The sequence below is a fragment of the Ovis canadensis genome, chromosome 7, assembly GCF_042477335.2.
Source record: "Ovis canadensis isolate MfBH-ARS-UI-01 breed Bighorn chromosome 7, ARS-UI_OviCan_v2, whole genome shotgun sequence".
NCBI classification, from domain to species: domain Eukaryota; kingdom Metazoa; phylum Chordata; class Mammalia; order Artiodactyla; family Bovidae; genus Ovis; species Ovis canadensis.
Window position 1 is genome coordinate 61,229,061 of NC_091251.1, and position 16,359 is coordinate 61,245,419.

The window sequence follows — 16,359 nt, forward strand, 5'->3', positions numbered from 1 at the left end:
AACAGGTTGCTGTTTCCTACTCCACGGGATCTTCCCGACCCAGGGATCAAACCTGCATCTCTTCCATCTCCTGCATTGGCAGGTGGATTCTTTATCACTGTGCCACCTGGGAAGCTCTTGGAATTGGAGCATTAAAATGCAAAAGGACTCAGATGGCAGAACTGTAAGGTTACGCAGAGATGGGTTGGAGTCAGTGGCCTGGCAAGTCCAAGTTATGTGGGAAGCAAGGCTGTATCTTTAGAGGTAGGGGAGTGCACTGGTTAGGTATCCAGACTGTGGAAGTAAGCTGCCTGGTTTGGATCATGGCTCCCACTTACCAGCTGCAGGATTTGGGGGAGGTTGCTTCGCCTTTACGTGACTCAGTTTTCTCATCTGTAAAATGCGGAAACAAACAGTATTCAACTCCGTGTACTGTTGTTATAATGAAATGAATGAATACCCACCAAGGTCGCAACGTGGGCATACAACGCATGCTGGGAACTGCCCGCTGCCATTAGTCCAGAGCCGAGATGGCACCCAGAGCTCTGGAGACCCAAGGATGGAGCAGCTCCCTGTGACTTTCCAAGTCCCAGCAGGTCTGCCAGGTCTCAGAGCACTTTATTTCAACCACCAAAATTTTCCCCAGGAAGCAAGAGATTTTTCTACCGTATTTTACCTAATTTACCTCCCATGAAAAGGCTTTTAAGAATCATACACCACATTGATTTGGAAGTTTTATTCTTTTTATTGCAAATTTCTGGTAAAGGAACGTACAGGGAAGCTGATTCTCATTTTAACTTTGGTGAAAAGAGGACATGGAGCTTAGGGACTCACAACACGTGAGTCACCTGGGGGCCTCTGACACATGCGGCTGCCTGCATCCCCTTCCAGAGGCTCTGACTTAGCTGGTCTGGGGGAGCAGCCCAGGCACTGGTAGCTTTTTGAAGTGCCCAGCTGATTTCAATCAGCCAGAGGGGCGAATCCCCGCCGAACTCCCGACAGGGGGACAGAAGCATCACCTGGTCACGTCACCCCTTGACCTTAGCCCCGCCAGTTCCCCTCCTCCCAGGTGTGATGTGTGCTGATTCCCCCTCCTCAGGGCTCCCAGAGGAGAGAGATGCTTGAGGAGCCGTGGCTGTCTGTGCTGTGGTCTGTGCTTAAACCAGGAGAACTGTATAAACACGGTTACTCGAGCACAAAGAGAAACTCACTTTCTGACTGCAGAAGAGCATTAACCTTTTTTTTTTTTTTTTCACTGTTAAGTGGAAGCAGTCTTCCTGAATAGAGACGGGAAGATTTGTGACAAAATAAGGAAATATATGTTGAATGACATATTCTTTGTATGACTTCTCAGGTACAAATTAAAAAGAAAAAACTTTGTCAAGCCACTGAGGGTTAACTATTATGTACTTTAGCAGCATAATTTATATGGGTAAACAGTAATAGCCAGTTACAGATTTCATTCAAGATTTAGTCTAAAATAGAAAATGCTTTAATTTTCCTGAGTCCTTGGCAGACAAAAAAATGTTTTTAAAATTTTCAAAGTATTCTTGTTTTCTTTTTCTTGGGTACCCTCACAGTTTGGAACGGCATGTGTCTCACTGTTAGTTTTTACATATACAGGTGAACAGATACCACTGGTGCCAGTTTCCAATGACTAATCAAATATGGCGATTGAAAAAAAACACCCATCATCTACGAAATTGCTCAAAATGAACATTTCTTGACATTGTTATAAATGCAGTATCAATTTGATTTTCTGGCCATACAAAAGTATGAATTTCTATTCCATTAATGATACTGAATGATTAACATCATAACAGTGATAAAATTTTTAAAACATTTAAAAAATACATAGGATCCCATTTTTACATCATAATTCTGATGTGCTATTGTGCCTTCTATTTTGTCTGCAAAACTTCTATAGGGTACAGTGCACTGATGTGATAAAACCAAGGCACAAGAATACAGTTACAATAATTGTATATAAACCTTTAGCACTCTGTGCCAATTTTGGAAAAATTTAGAGAGGAGATCAAAAAGCTTGAAAAATTTTCACATCCCATATGATTAATGAACAATCAATTATGTAATAAACAAGCTATTACCACCATTCCATTATTGAATATATGGCTCTCACTATATAGGCTGTGGATAATTGAAAAAGGCTTTCAGTATTAAAACCTGGTATAACTAGGTGGCTGATACAGATAATTGTGCCTTGCATTATCTAGATAAGTGTCTTAAGTTTCCATTTTAATTTGTAGTCTATATGGCAGTTATCAATTTTTAAACTATTTTCATTGCATAAGTGGTAGATTCTTTTCCCAAATGTTAAATCCCCTCCCCCTACAAAAGACAGAAGATTTACAAGAAGAGAATCAATATAAGAAATGCACAGATAACAATAATAAAATCCAAATAGGGACTCAAAGGTTGAATTCTAATCCATCAAAACATTAATTTAGAGTGAGGAGCAACACATTCCCAAGATGATTAATTAGTTTCTTAATTTTAAAAAAATCACCATGACATTTTCAAGAGTAAAGTCTTGGCTAGAGAGCATCACGAATCAAAGGGAAACTGTTAAGTCTTTTCATTCATAAAATGAAAGGGATAAAAGCCTTTTAAAATCCAGGGAGGGGAGGATATCTGATCGAATTTGAATAACGTGGTAAAAATTGTATGTAATCCTTTTAAAGAAGAGTGTTTTCAAGACTCAAGGTAAACATTTAGACCCATGAAAACACGTTTCTTGGCACATGCACACCATGAGCAGAACAATCCTGAAGGCAGCGACAGCCTGGCTACAGAGGTATCCAGCTTCTGGCCCCACTGGCAAAACCACCTTTGAGGTCCATGTCCCGAGTCCCTTCACATGGGAGCTTCTGGCTTCTGCATCTGTTGGATTTGCTTCTGTAGCTGGTCCTTGTCCAGCTTCATCTTGGCTTCAAGAACTTGCCTGAGGGATCCTATGCTTTCATAGATGGCAGTAAACCCTTTAAGAAAGGGTAAATTTCACAAGAGTTAATATTTAAAAACAACAACAACAACGCTGTATCAAATCCTACAGCAGACAGTACTCCTTGATTTGGGCAAAAATTATCAATAGATTCTCAAAGTACTGGAATAAAAGTTAAATGGGAAACAGGATAGTTGCATAGCTTCACAGTGTCTCCCTACAGATACAAAGGGAAACATGAAATATTACCATAGAGAAATGTGACAGACACCACTTTAACCAAGGGTCAAAGCTATCTTCACCAACACTGGGAGGATCCAACATTATGTACCCCTGATGAGAAAACCCTGGAAAGGAGCCTGGGCTCTGCATGCTAAGACAGACCACCTCAGTGCTGTCTGCACCTAAGTGCTCTCTGACTCAAGAAGCTAAATTCTGTGTCTCCATTAGTAGGATGCTCATGGTCTTCTTTCTTCACACTGATTTTGGAGAAGGGATTTCAGTACTGCCTCAGGACATCATTACTGGAAGTAGAGTCCTTCAGTTTCAGTCTGCTAAAAGATCAAACCCTGAGCCTCTGGAGTGGGAGCACTGACTTTAAGACCCTAGACTGTCAGAGAACTCCTAACCTTAGGGAGTATCAAATAGTGAGAACTTCTAGAAAGGAAACCACTTGAACACAAGACCTGACATCACCCAGCCACCAGTAGCCCCCTGTGCAGGACACCTCATCCAAACAACAAACAAGACAAAAATACAAACCCAATCATCAGCATTCAAGATTACCATGTCACTCAGCCCTGCCCATCAGAGGAAATAAAAAACTCAGCACAAATCTCACCCTATGTGAAGCTTACACAAAATTGGACCAAACTTAGGAGAAAGTGAAAGTGAAGTTGCTCAGTCATGTCTGACTCTTTGCGACCCATGGACTGTAGCCCACCAAGCTCCTCCATCCATGGGATTCTCCAGGCAAGAATACTGGAGTGGGTTGCCATTTCCTTCTCCAGGGGATCTTCCCAACTCAGGGATCGAACCCAGTTCTCTCACATTGCAGGCAGACGCTTTAACGTCTGCACCAAACTTAGGAGGGGAGAAACCAAAAGGAAGAAAGAATTCAACCTTGAAACCTAGGAAAGAGACCTCAAACACAATAAATTTAAAAATAATGAAAATCAGAGAAATACTGCATAATTGAAGGAACAAACTTAAACACAGAAGTCCAAATAAATAAAGAGGAAATAAGCAAACTACCTGAAAAAGAATTCAGAATAATGATAGTAAAGATGATCAAAACCCTTGAAAACACAATGGAGAAAATGCAAGAATCAATTAACAAAGACCTAGAAGAATGAAAGAATTAGCATACAGAGATAAACAACAGAATTACTGAAATTAAAAATACTCTAGAAAGAATCACTAGCAGAATACCTGAAGCAGAAGAATGGATCAGTGAGCTGGAAGATAAAGTGGTGGAAATAACTGCTGAAGAGCAGAACAAAGTAAAAAGAATGAAAAGAGCTAAGGATAGTCTCAGAGACCTCTGGTAAGATATTAAATGCACCAACATTTGACTTATAGAGGTCCCAGAAGAAGAGAATAAGAAATGGTATGAGAAAATTTTTGAAGAGATTATAGTTGAAAATTTCCCCAACATGGAAAAGGAAACAGTCAATCAAGTCCAAGAAGCAAAAGAGTCCCATACAGGAGAAACCCAAGGAGAAACACGCCAAAACATATACTAATCAAATTAACAAAGGTTAAACACAAAGAAAGAATATTAAAAGCAGCAAGGGAAAAGCAACAAGTAACATACAGTGGAAACCCCATGCATTTAACAGCTGACCTTTCAGCAGAAACCTGGCAGGCCAGAAGGGAATGGCAGGATATAATTAAAGTACTGAAAGAAAAAACGCTGGGAAGGACACATCACTTCTGCAGCATGTCTGTCCAAAACACACAACCTGAAGTGAATTAAAAAGAAGCAAGAAGACCCAAACGGTGGGACATTTCACAAAATACTGGCCTGTGTTCTTTAATGATGACAACATTACTGTGAAACTGATCCAGATTGAGAGAGACTAGATAAGCAACATGGTAACTAAATATGATGCGGTGATTCTGGATGAGAACCTGGACTGCGGATGGCTTGCTGTAAAGGAAACAATGGTGAAATTTGAAATGTGAATATTGAAAAATGTTTCGCCAATAGGACATTGTAGTATACTTGTTTAGTATACTTGTTTCATGATTTTCCACTAAGAAGTCTATTTTCATAACAAGAAAAAAGTAAATGTTTTTAATTTTTAAAAGGCTCATATGCATTTCTTATCACCATCTCATTAACCACTAATGAAATAGTCAAATATCATACTCTACTAGCCCAAAACACCAAGAAAGAAAATTCACTTTTATCTCCACGAAGTTCTAAAAGTCATAAATTTAATGGCACCCTCTCCTTAAATAAAATAATTAACTTGAGGTGGTTAAATAAGTAAGTAAGTATTAGCCGTCTAGTTGTGCCCAACTCTTGAGACCCCATGGTGGTTACAACAAAATCATTCTTGGGATGGGGCTACTTTTCTTCTCATGTAGCCAAAATAGAACAATTCCATGCAGAAAATTCACAGAACCAGAGGAACAGAAAGGAATCAGGAGATAATTTAGTTCCCCTTCCCACACTACCTGACTGTCTTCTCTTTCCTGACCACGGTCAACCAACCTTCACTTAAATACTTTCAGTAAAGAACTCCCAGGTTCACAAAGCACCTGTGTCTTTCTAAGACTTCTAACTGTAGATACTTCTGCTTCATAATATGTATTCACATAACTTCTGATTATTGGTCCCAGTTCTGTATTCTAGAGTTCACAGTATAAACTTAATCCCTCTTGGGACTTGCCTGATGGTGCAGTGGTTAAGACTTTGAACACTCAATGCAGGTGGCCTGGGTTCAATTCCTTGTCAGGGAACCATATGCCACAACTAAAAGATACTGCAAGCTGCCACCAAGACCTAGGGCAGCCAAATAAATAAATATTTAAAACGTAAATCTAATCCCTCCTTTATCTGGCAGCACTTTAGAACTTGAAATCAGCTCTGACACTGTGTTCCTAACAAGTGTGGAAGAATGAGCCCTGTGGGCTTCTGAGCAGAGAACACCATCCACTGCCATGGTGGGATACTGCCAGCAGCATAAAATAAGCCTTCAAAGGCCTCTCAAAGATATATGCTTGTTTCTGAGGCATACTGACCTTGGCTATGATCAGAAAAGAATCTGCAGACAGCACTAAAGCTATGTATGCAAGCTAAGCGATTTTAGGTTTGTTCGCCTGTCTCTCGAGGTCTGTCTGTCTTCATGTCCTTGAAGTTGAAGCAATACTTTAGCTCTACTTGGAAAATTACCTAAGGACATTCCATTATCCAGGTCTGTAGGCAGTTGTGGGGGAATACTAATTAGCTGACTTTCAGATCATACAGAAAATGAAGTGCGAGAACTGTTTCCTTACTGGCCTACCTGCGTCAACTTCGGCTTTCATTTCCTTCATGTCCTCGGTCATCCGTAACTCAAGCTTGCTGATCCGCCCATGCACCTTCTCCTCCTCTTGTTTTGTCCTCTGTACCTCCATATTCTTCTTCTGACTCTCTTCTATTTTGTCCAGTCTGGCTGACATCTGGCTGAGCTTTTTCTCCATGTCCCTTTCACTGGCTCCCTGAGATCCATGATAAGAACAGCAGGTGATTACTCCAAAGAGTCTGTATTGCATTCACATCAGTCATAATATCATTTAAGAACAATCTGCAGAGAACAGAATCAAAAAGGTTACTTGATGCTCACCCCAATATCCACTCTCCCCTTTTTCCATAACAGATCTCCAGTGTTCAGCTGGGTATAAGGTCACTCAGAATAAAGATTACCTTTTCTATTGTCTCTTGAGTTTGGTGTAGCCATATGATTAAGTTCTGGGTAATGAGACATAAGTATAAACATATGTGGCAACTTCTAGGAAAAGTTAAAAAAAAAATAGCTGAGACATAAATAAAAAACCTCTTCTTTCTTTCTTCTGTTCCTGGAATTCAAATGTAATGGCTGGAGCTCTAGCAGCCATATTGAGCTATGTATGCAAGGGTCACTGTCTAGGACTGGTAGAGACTTAAGCCAGAAAGATCATAGTTCACTGAGGATTGATGAGCTACCGTAACAGCCCTGCAATCCCTATACCCAGACTTCTTTTATGTGAAAGATAAATAAGCTTCTATCATATTAAAGTCACCATTATCCTGAAGTGTGTTAGTTATTAAGTCACCTCAGATATAAAAATAGTGATCCAAAGACACAGAAGACTACAAATCAATCAGTAGATCTGATAAAAACATGGAGACATGTAAAGAAATAGTTGAAATAGAACATTTTCTTTCCTTTTCTCTCTATCATGCTTCGTTCTTATGAGAATCTGGGTCTGCAGGCAAGCTTTAGAGGCCAGGACTACAAATACCAAGCTGTAAGTGGGCTAAAGCATAACAGAACTCTCATGATGTGCCCAGGGCACAGTCTGCAATTCAACAGCTCGGCATCAAGAGAGAGCAGAGCCAGAGATGCAATCTACACCAGTCACTTGTGCTCCATCAAAGTCCAAGGGAGAGGAAGCAGTGCAAGAAAAGAGAAGGGAGAGGGAGGTCAGGCTAGATAACCAAATCAAGAAGCATTTGCTTTCAAGTACTGATACTGAATGCTATATATGCAAGGCTTTCTGGGTATGGTTTTTGAGCACTTCTGCAAACCTTAGGCCTACAGGAGAGTGGGGTGAAATGAGAAGGAACACAGAAAAGAAAACTGGATGCTGCTGAGATGTTGCCCTGTGACACCTCACGCTGGGTTTACAGTGTGATGGAGGGGCCTGGCGCGAGAAATCTAGTCAAAGCGGCTTTTACCAGGCCATGAAACTAAAACTAAGATGAAGTGTGTAATTGCTATTTTTATTTAGAAATGCAGCTGGACAACTTGGTTCTTTAAGGTCTTGATTTGGATTTGTCTTAGTTGAAAGTACTGAAATTTTCTATTATTTTTCTTTGTTAACCAAACAAGTCAAAGTGCTCTGTCTCTTTATAACAAAGAATCAGTATGAACCATGGAAAGAGATTATAAGGCAAGAAACAAGCATTAACAGCTTAATGTAATGCTAAATAAATCAAACATACGTTACAAGGTATTATTCAAACGTTGCAGGTCTCACCGAATAACTTAACTATGTTATGGTTGAACATCAACACCTACACTGTTTTCCTTAACAACCAAGGAAAGCTGATCGATTTTCTGCAAAAGTTCTTTTTCTATCCGTTCTTGTTCCTGTTGCAACCAATTCCGCGCAGATAAAATCTGGTTACTGAGTTCCTCGATTGTACCTTTAAATCTAAAATAAGAAAAATTAGCTGTTAGATATAAAGCAACTTTAAAATGACATCAAACAACCTCCGTCTCTATCAAATCTCTTGGAAATATGTAAGCATTAAATTCCATTCACTCAGAATTACACGTTTTCCTTTTTCATAGAATTGCACTTGGCACTAAATTGAGAAGGAAGGAGAAGAGGAGGATGTAACAGAAAAGCACCCGATAGTACTCCCACCCGTGCAGACCTGATAGTGTGAGTACCAAGGCGTCACATACAGAGCCACTCCAAGCGCCTACCTCTGCAGTTTAAAAGGCCCAGGCTACTCCTGGCTAAAGACACAGTAGCCTGGCTCTCTTCTAGGCTCCTCCTTGCCCAGGACTCTTCCTCCTTCTCCATCTTTTCTCCCAGGACTGGAGCCTGGATCCCTTTCTCTCTTATGTTCTGCCAATTGCTCTTGTCCCATACAGATATTTCTTAGTTTAAATCAAACAGAGAATTTTTTTAAAACTCAAATTTCCATTCCTATAGTCCTCTCCCTTTCCAAATACCTTAAAATAACATCCCACTGCCTCCCCATCTGAATTATTTTTATTATGAAAACAATAAAAGTACACAAGAATATATGTGACTTAACAATAAAAATAATAAAATGTACCCCTCCCCTGTGGTATAAGTCCCCAATTCTCTGCAGTATCTGTTCTCTTCTTCCCTATTAAGAAACCCTCAAATGTGACCCGAGTCCACAACTACCTAGTTAAGACTACACTTATCAGCCCTCCTGGCAGCTATGTGTGACCACAGGACTAAGTCAGGCAATGGAACATGCATTGAAGTGATAAGTACACTCCCTGGTCATATCATCAAAAACAAAGCTTCTCAGTCTTACATGGGCAGGAAGTCAAGCCAGCAGTCCTGCCCCACTATGGAGACCCACCTGACCTGGGGGCCTGAGCACAGAGCACAGCATCTTTTATGAATTCATTTATCCTAACAGTTCTATGAGGGAGTCTTTAGAGTTTTCTCTATAAGATAATATCTGCAAGCAGGGATAACTTTGCTTCTTTTTTTGTTTTGAGTGTCTTTCATTTCTTTTTCTTGCTTAGTTGCTCTGGCCAGGACTTCCAGCACTATACTGAATAGAAGTGCTGAGAATGGGTATCCTTGTCTTACTTCTGATATTAGAGGAAAAGCTTTCAGAATTTCATCACTGAGTATTATGTTAGTTGTGGGCTTGTCATATGTGCCTTTATTATGTTGAGATACATTCTATTAATATACTCAAATTGTTGGTAGTCTTTATTATGATGTTGAATTTTGTCAAATGCTTTTTCTGCATCTGAGATGATATTGTTTTTATCCTTCATTCTGTTAATGTGATGTATCATACTGATTGACTTGTATATATTGAAACATCCTTGCATCTCAGGGATAAATTCCACTTGATTACGGTGCATGACTCTTTTAAAATGCTGTTGAATTGGTCTGTTAGCATTTGCAACTATGTTTATCAAAAATATTGGTCAGTAATTTTCTTTTCTTGTACTGTCTATCTGGTTTTGTTATCAGAATAATGCTCCTCGTAAAATGAGTTTGGAAGTGTTTTCTTCAACTTTTTGGAAGCGTTTGAGAATGACTGGCATTAATTCTTCTTTAATTGTTTGACAGAACTCACTCATGAAGCTATCTGGTCCTAGACTTTTTCTTCGTTGAGAGGTTTTAGATTGTTGATTTAATCTCCTTACTCATTATTGGTCTGTTCAGATTTTCTATTTCTTCATGATTCAGTCTTAGTAGCTTGTTTCAGGAGTCTATTCATTTCTTCTAAGTTATGCAATTTGTTGTCATACAATTGTTCATGGCAGTCTCTTATGAGCCTCTGTATTTCTGTGTTGTCTGTAGTAGTAGTTCCTCTTTCATTTATAATTTTATTTATTTGAGCCCTCTTTTTGTTTTGGTTAGTCTAGAGAAAGTTTTGTCTGTTTGGCTTGACAATTACTTTTTTAAATTTTCCCCCAATTTTTTTCTGTTGTTTACTCTTCTCTCATTTATTTCTGGTCTATCTTAATCATTTCCTTCTTCCTGCTATCTTGGGCTTAATTTGTTCTTCTTTTTCTAAAATTCCTTAAGGTATAAAGTCAGGTTGTTTATTCAAGGTCTTTCTTTTTTCTTAATGGAAGGATTTAACACTGCAGACTTCCTCACAGAACTGCCTCTGTGGCATCCCATAAGTTTTGGTGGGCTTCCCTGGTGGCTCAGATGCCTACAATGCAGGAGACCTGGATTCAGTCCTGGGGTCAGGAAGATCCCCTGGAGGAGGGAATGGCAACCCACTCTAGTATTCTTGCCTGGAGAATTCCACAGACAGAGAAGCCTGGTGGGCTACAGTCTATATATGCTGTGTTTCCATTTTCATTTGTTTCAAGATTTTTAAAAATCTTCCTTTTGATCTTCTTTGACCCACTGGTTGTTTAGGAATGTGTTGTTTAATTCCACATATTTGTGAGTTTTTCAAATTTACTCCTGTCATTAATTTTTAGTTTCATAGCATTTTGGTTTGAAAAGCTACTTGACATGACTTCATCTAGTTTCTTAAGACTTATTTTGTTGCCTAATGTATGATCTCTCCTGGGAATGTTCTGTGTGTACTTCAGAAGAATATGTATTCTGCTGCTGTTGGATGGCATGTTTTATAGCTGTCTGTTAGGTCTCTAGCTGGGCAGGGCTATTGCCCATGCTCTGAAGCACAGGTGGAGGGAGACTGTTGGCTGGGCTCAATGGTCACGTGATTCTCCTGGCTGGACTTCCAGGGTAGGCAGGGCTGCTGGCTGGGTTGCACAGTCAAATGGAGCCACTAAATGAACTCTGCCATTCCCTCTGGTCAGGTGGGGTCACTGTGTTCCCTGGTAGGGTGGTTGGACCCCCATGATAGGGCTTCAGGCTCCACAATTGGGTAGGCTGCTAACTATGCACCACTGGTAAGGAAGGTCACTGGCCAGAATCCCTGGTCAGGCAGGGCCACCAGCTGTACTGTGAAGTCAAGTGAATCTGGAGGCTGTGCTTGTGGTCGAGTGGGATTGCTATCTTGGCTCCCTAGTCAGGTAGGGTCACAGGGTATGTTCTGCTTTTAGGAAGTGTTGTTTGTTCGGTTCCTTGCTAGGGCAAGGCCAAAGGCTCTACTAAGCAATAAAGTGGGGTAATAGGCTAAGTTCCACTTCTAGGTAGAGTTATAGGCTGGACTCCAAGGCACCTGGGTCACTATTAGGCGCCCTGGTCAGGGAAGTTACATTTTGTTTTCAATGACTATATTTTCTAGAAGCCCAATTTGGTTGTTTGTCAATTCTGACTTTTTATTTTTTGGCCACACCATGTGGCTTGTGGGATTTTAGTTCCCCAACTAGGGATTGAACTGAGGCCCTCAGCAACAAGAGCACAGAGCCCTAAACACTGGTCTACCAGGAAATCCCCCTGACTGTTAATTTTTGGTACGCTCTTATTCCTTTGTCATATTTTCAAAAAGTGTGTGTGTGTGAATACTCACACATACGCATACATACATATATACACACACATCCATTTTATCCAATAATTCCTATATATGCAGTACTTAGGAGTCTGATTCTGCTTATTGTTGTTTCTTCTCACTTTATTATTTATGTGATTTTTTTTCCTTGTGTTGGTCTATAATTTCTGATTTACATTTATGTTCCTTAGAACTTAACTTGCCTGTGGGGAGCCTTGAAGACTGCATATTTGTATTTGCTTCGGCCAGGCGTCTTAGGCTACTACCGGAGATCATTCTAAGGTAAAACGTCTATTCTGGTTTCTTCAAAGTGGTTGGGTAATGTGAATTCTAACTCTAAATCCACATAAAGGTTGTACTGCGGTTTAGAATGTTTTAGGAATATCTTTTACACCTGTACTCAGAATCAAGACTAAGACAGGTAAGTTTCTTTATGAATTCTCTGCAGAGTGTGTTTTTTCCCTAGTTCATCCAACCAGGGTTCTACCTTTGGGTCTCTAATCTGTCTTTCTCCCTGACAAAGGCCCCAGGCTTAGTACCCTTTCCTCTGCGAACAGCCTTTGTGTCTAGACTTCTGGACTTTAAATTGTAGGAAGAAAAATAAAGATGTTCATGTCTGCTGACTAGTAATATCTCCTAAGGAGAAAATTCACAGAAAAAAATACTAATATGTTTATTTTCTTCCTGTATGATGGAAGGAAAGGGTCAGGAGATCTTTCTGCACTTGGCAAGCTTGTAGGATCTATGAGAAAGAGTGACATAACTCAGGAATGATATAAATACAGATAATTAGAGGAAAGGAAACATGGTTTCTGTAAGGGAATTCCTGTTCAATCATCAACGACCTTGAAGTGGTATTAAGCATGGACATAATGAGACAAAAGAACAGGAAGAATGATTAATTTAAAATTTCCAGAGACTTCCCCTGGTGGCTCAGCCGGTAAAAGCATCTGTCCACAATGTGGGAGACCCAGGTTCGATCCCTGGGTCAGGAAGATCCCCTGGAGAAGGAAATGGCAACCCACTCCAGTACTCTTGCCTGGAAAATCCCATGGACTGAGAAGCCTGGTGGGGTACAGTCCATGGGGTCACACAGAGTCAGACACGACTGAGCGACTTCACTTTCCCCTGGCAGTGCAGTGGTTAAGACTGCGCTTCCACTGCAGTTCCCTTAGTCAGGGAACCAAGGTACCATATGCCGCATGGTGTGGCCATAAAAATAATAATGATGATAGAAAACTGTCACAAATCTCTAACAAAGTCAGCTTCTAAAAAATATAATCGTCAAATACAAACATACATAAATAAACATATATGGTCACTATGGGCTCTGCTTTGGCAGGAAATTTGCCAAGCTTATGAAGATTCGTGACAGGGAAAAGTATATGGTTCTATGATTGAGCAGAAGAGCAGCAGATGAGTTTCACTGGGGGCAAATCCAGTTTAAAGTGTCACTGAAACACAATGCAAAGTATAACACCATACAATGTCCTAACGAGACAGCTCAGCTTCCCCCCCAGCACAGATCTCTCTCATCTAAATGCCTACAATGCCCCCAATCCACAACTCGGCTTCAGCCCTTGTGATCCATCTTCCAACTGCAATCAAGACCATTTTAAAAAATAACATAAATTGACTATATCACCCTACCTGCTTAAAATCCTTCAATGGCTTCTTCTTGCTCTAGAGAAAGAAACAGGAAGTCCTGACTGTGTGAAGTCCTGTACGCTGGCCTGCCTCCTCTCTAGCCTCATTCCCCACCCTCAGGCCCTGACCCAGCCCCTTCTACACTGTGCGTAGCCTTCACGTCACACTTCTCGCACGACAGGCTCTTCCATCTCCTGGGTCCTCACCGCACTGTTTACTTTGTTTTTCAGTTGCTAGGTCAAACCAAGCTCTCTGAGACCCTATGGACTATAGCATGCCAGGCTCCTCTGTCCTCCACTGACTCCTGGAATTTGCTTAAACTCTGTCCATTGAATTGATGATGCTATCTAACCATCTCCTCCTCTGCCGCCCCCTTCTCCTTTTGCCTTCAATCCTTCCCAGCATCACGGTCTTTTCCAATGAGTTGGCTCTTCACTTCAGGTGGCCAACGTACTAGAGCTTCAGCTTCAGCATCAGTCCTTACAATGAATATTCAGGATTGATTTCCTTTAGGATTGATGGGTTTTATCTCCTTGAGTCCAAGGGCTAGGGAATGCCATTCATTCTTCAGCTCTCACTGAGAACACCACCTCCTCAGGAAGGCCCCACAACCAGGCCTCTGTCACTCACCCCAGCAGCACTACTGCATTCAGTCCCCCAGCTGTTGTGACAAATCGCCATACACTTGGTGGCTTAGAACAACACATTTATTCCCTTTTGGTCCTGAGGGCCAGAAGTCTAAATTCAGTCTCACTGGACTAAAGTTGGGGTGTGAGTGGAGGTGGTCCCTTCTGACGGGTCTGAGGGGAGAATCATTCCCTTGCTTTTTTCAGCTTCTAGTGACTGCCTGTCTTCCGTGGCTTGTGGCCCCCTTCCCCACCTTCAAAGCACTCATATGACAATCTCCACTCTCATTGTCACATGGCCTTCTCTCCTGATTCTGACCCTCCTGCCTCCATCTGATAGGGACTCTAGAGAGTACATCAATAATGATGATACAAATAACACTACTCATCTTAAGACCCTCAATTTAATCACATTTGCAAAGTTCCTATTTGCCATTTAACGTGCCATAATTCAGCAGTGGCCACAGGACTGGAAAAGGTCAGTTTTCATTCCAATCCCAAAGAAGGGCAATGCCAAAGAATGTACAAACTATTACACAATTGCACTCATTTCACATGCTAGCAAAATAATGCTCAAAATTCTCCAAGCTAGGCTTCATCAGTACGTGAACTGAGAATTGCCAGATGTTCAAGCTGGATTTAGAAAAGGCAGAGGAACCAGAGATCAAATTGCCAGCATCCACTGGATCATCGAAAAAGCAAGAGAATTCCAGAAAAACATTTACTTCTGCTTCATTGGTAATGCTAAAGCCTTTGACTGTGTGATTCACAACAAACTGTGGAAAATTCTTAAAGAGATGGGAATACCAGACCACCTGACCTGCCTCTTAAGAAATATGTATGCAGGTCAGGAAGCAACAGTTAGAACTGGACATGGAACAACAGACCAGTTCCAAATCGGGAAAGGAGTACATCAAGGCTGTATATTGTAACCCTGTTTATTTAACTTATATGCAGAGTACATCATGAAAAATGCTGGACTGGATGAAGCACAAGCTGGAATCAAAATTGTGGGAGAAATATCAATAACCTCAGATATGCAGATGACACCACCCTTATGGCAGAAAGCGAAAAAGAACTAAAGAGCCTCTTGATGAAAGTGAAAGAGGAGAGTGAAAAAGTTGGCTTAAAACTCAACATTTAAAAACCAAAGATCATGGCATCTGATCCATCACTTCATGGAAAATAGATGGGGAAACAAAGGAAACAGTAACAGACTTGATTTTCTTGGGTTCCAAAATCACTGTGGATGGTGACTGCAGCCGTGAAATTAAAAGACGCTTGCTCCTTGGAAGAAAAGCTATGATAAAACTAGACAGCATATTAAAAAGCAGAGACATTATTTTGCTGACAAAGGTCTGTATAGACAAAGCTATGATTTTTCCAGTAGTCATGTATGGATGTGAGAGTTAGACCATAAAAGAGCTGACTGCAAAGAATTGATGCTTTCAAACTGTGGTGTTGGAGAAGACTCTTGAGAGTCCCTACAACTGCAAGGAGATCAAACCAGTCAATCCTAAAGGAAATCAATCCTGAATATTCGCTGGAAGGACTGATGCTAAAACTGAAGTTTCAATACTTTGGCCACCTGATGTGAAGAACTGACTCATTGGAAAAGACCCTGATGCTGGGAAAGATTGAAGGCAGGAGAAGGGGACGACAGAGGATAAGATGGTTGAATGACATCACCGACTCAATGGACATGAGTTTGAGCAAGCTCTGGGAGATGGTGAAGAACAGGGAAGCCTGGCGTGCTGCAGTCCATGGGGTCACAAAGAGCTGGAACAGTTGAGTGATGGAACAACAATGCCATAACATATTCACAGGAATTAGAACATGGTGATATTTGCAGGAACCATTAATCAGCCTGCCGCAATCATGTACCCTTCCTTCAAAGCATGTATCACCATTTAGTAATAACATAGCATGTACTCATTTAAGTGGTTATTCCATTAACATTCATCAGCTCCCTAGACTATCAGCTCCACAAGGGTAAGAACAAAGCCTATTCTTCTTCAGATTCTCAGCACCCAGGCCATGTTCATCTAGGCCCAGAAATATTTATTGGATGAATAGATGGATTATTATCCAGTTACTAAAAACAATAATTAGGAAGGTAAAGTGGTAACAGGCTACAAGGAAACTTTCCCTGTGAATTCCCATTATGGTTTTCACTTTGTACAATAAATAAAAACCAAAAGGGGAAAAAACTGTAGTATAAAGCACATCAACCA

The 16,359-nt window shown here is 40.7% G+C and overlaps 1 protein-coding gene across 10 annotated transcripts in view; it reads right to left on the minus strand.

Moving 5' to 3' along the window:
- Nucleotides 1-704: 704 nt before the first annotated feature.
- Nucleotides 705-16,359, minus strand: part of FAM81A (family with sequence similarity 81 member A) — an 81,513-nt gene continuing 65,858 nt past the window's right edge. For 6 of the 10 annotated variants that reach the window (XM_069596348.1, XM_069596351.1, XM_069596350.1 and 3 more), the window contains exons 7-9: nucleotides 8,215-8,350; nucleotides 6,457-6,652; nucleotides 705-2,978 (exon numbers count right to left, since the gene is read on the minus strand). In XM_069596348.1, coding sequence (XP_069452449.1) covers nucleotides 2,854-2,978; nucleotides 6,457-6,652; nucleotides 8,215-8,350 — 457 coding nt within the window. In that variant the 3' untranslated portion in view covers nucleotides 705-2,853. Of the gene's footprint in view, nucleotides 5,094-6,456; nucleotides 6,653-8,214; nucleotides 8,351-16,359 lie in introns of all 10 variants that reach the window. The other 4 variants (XM_069596356.1, XM_069596354.1, XM_069596357.1 and 1 more) reach the window with 1 other exon arrangement.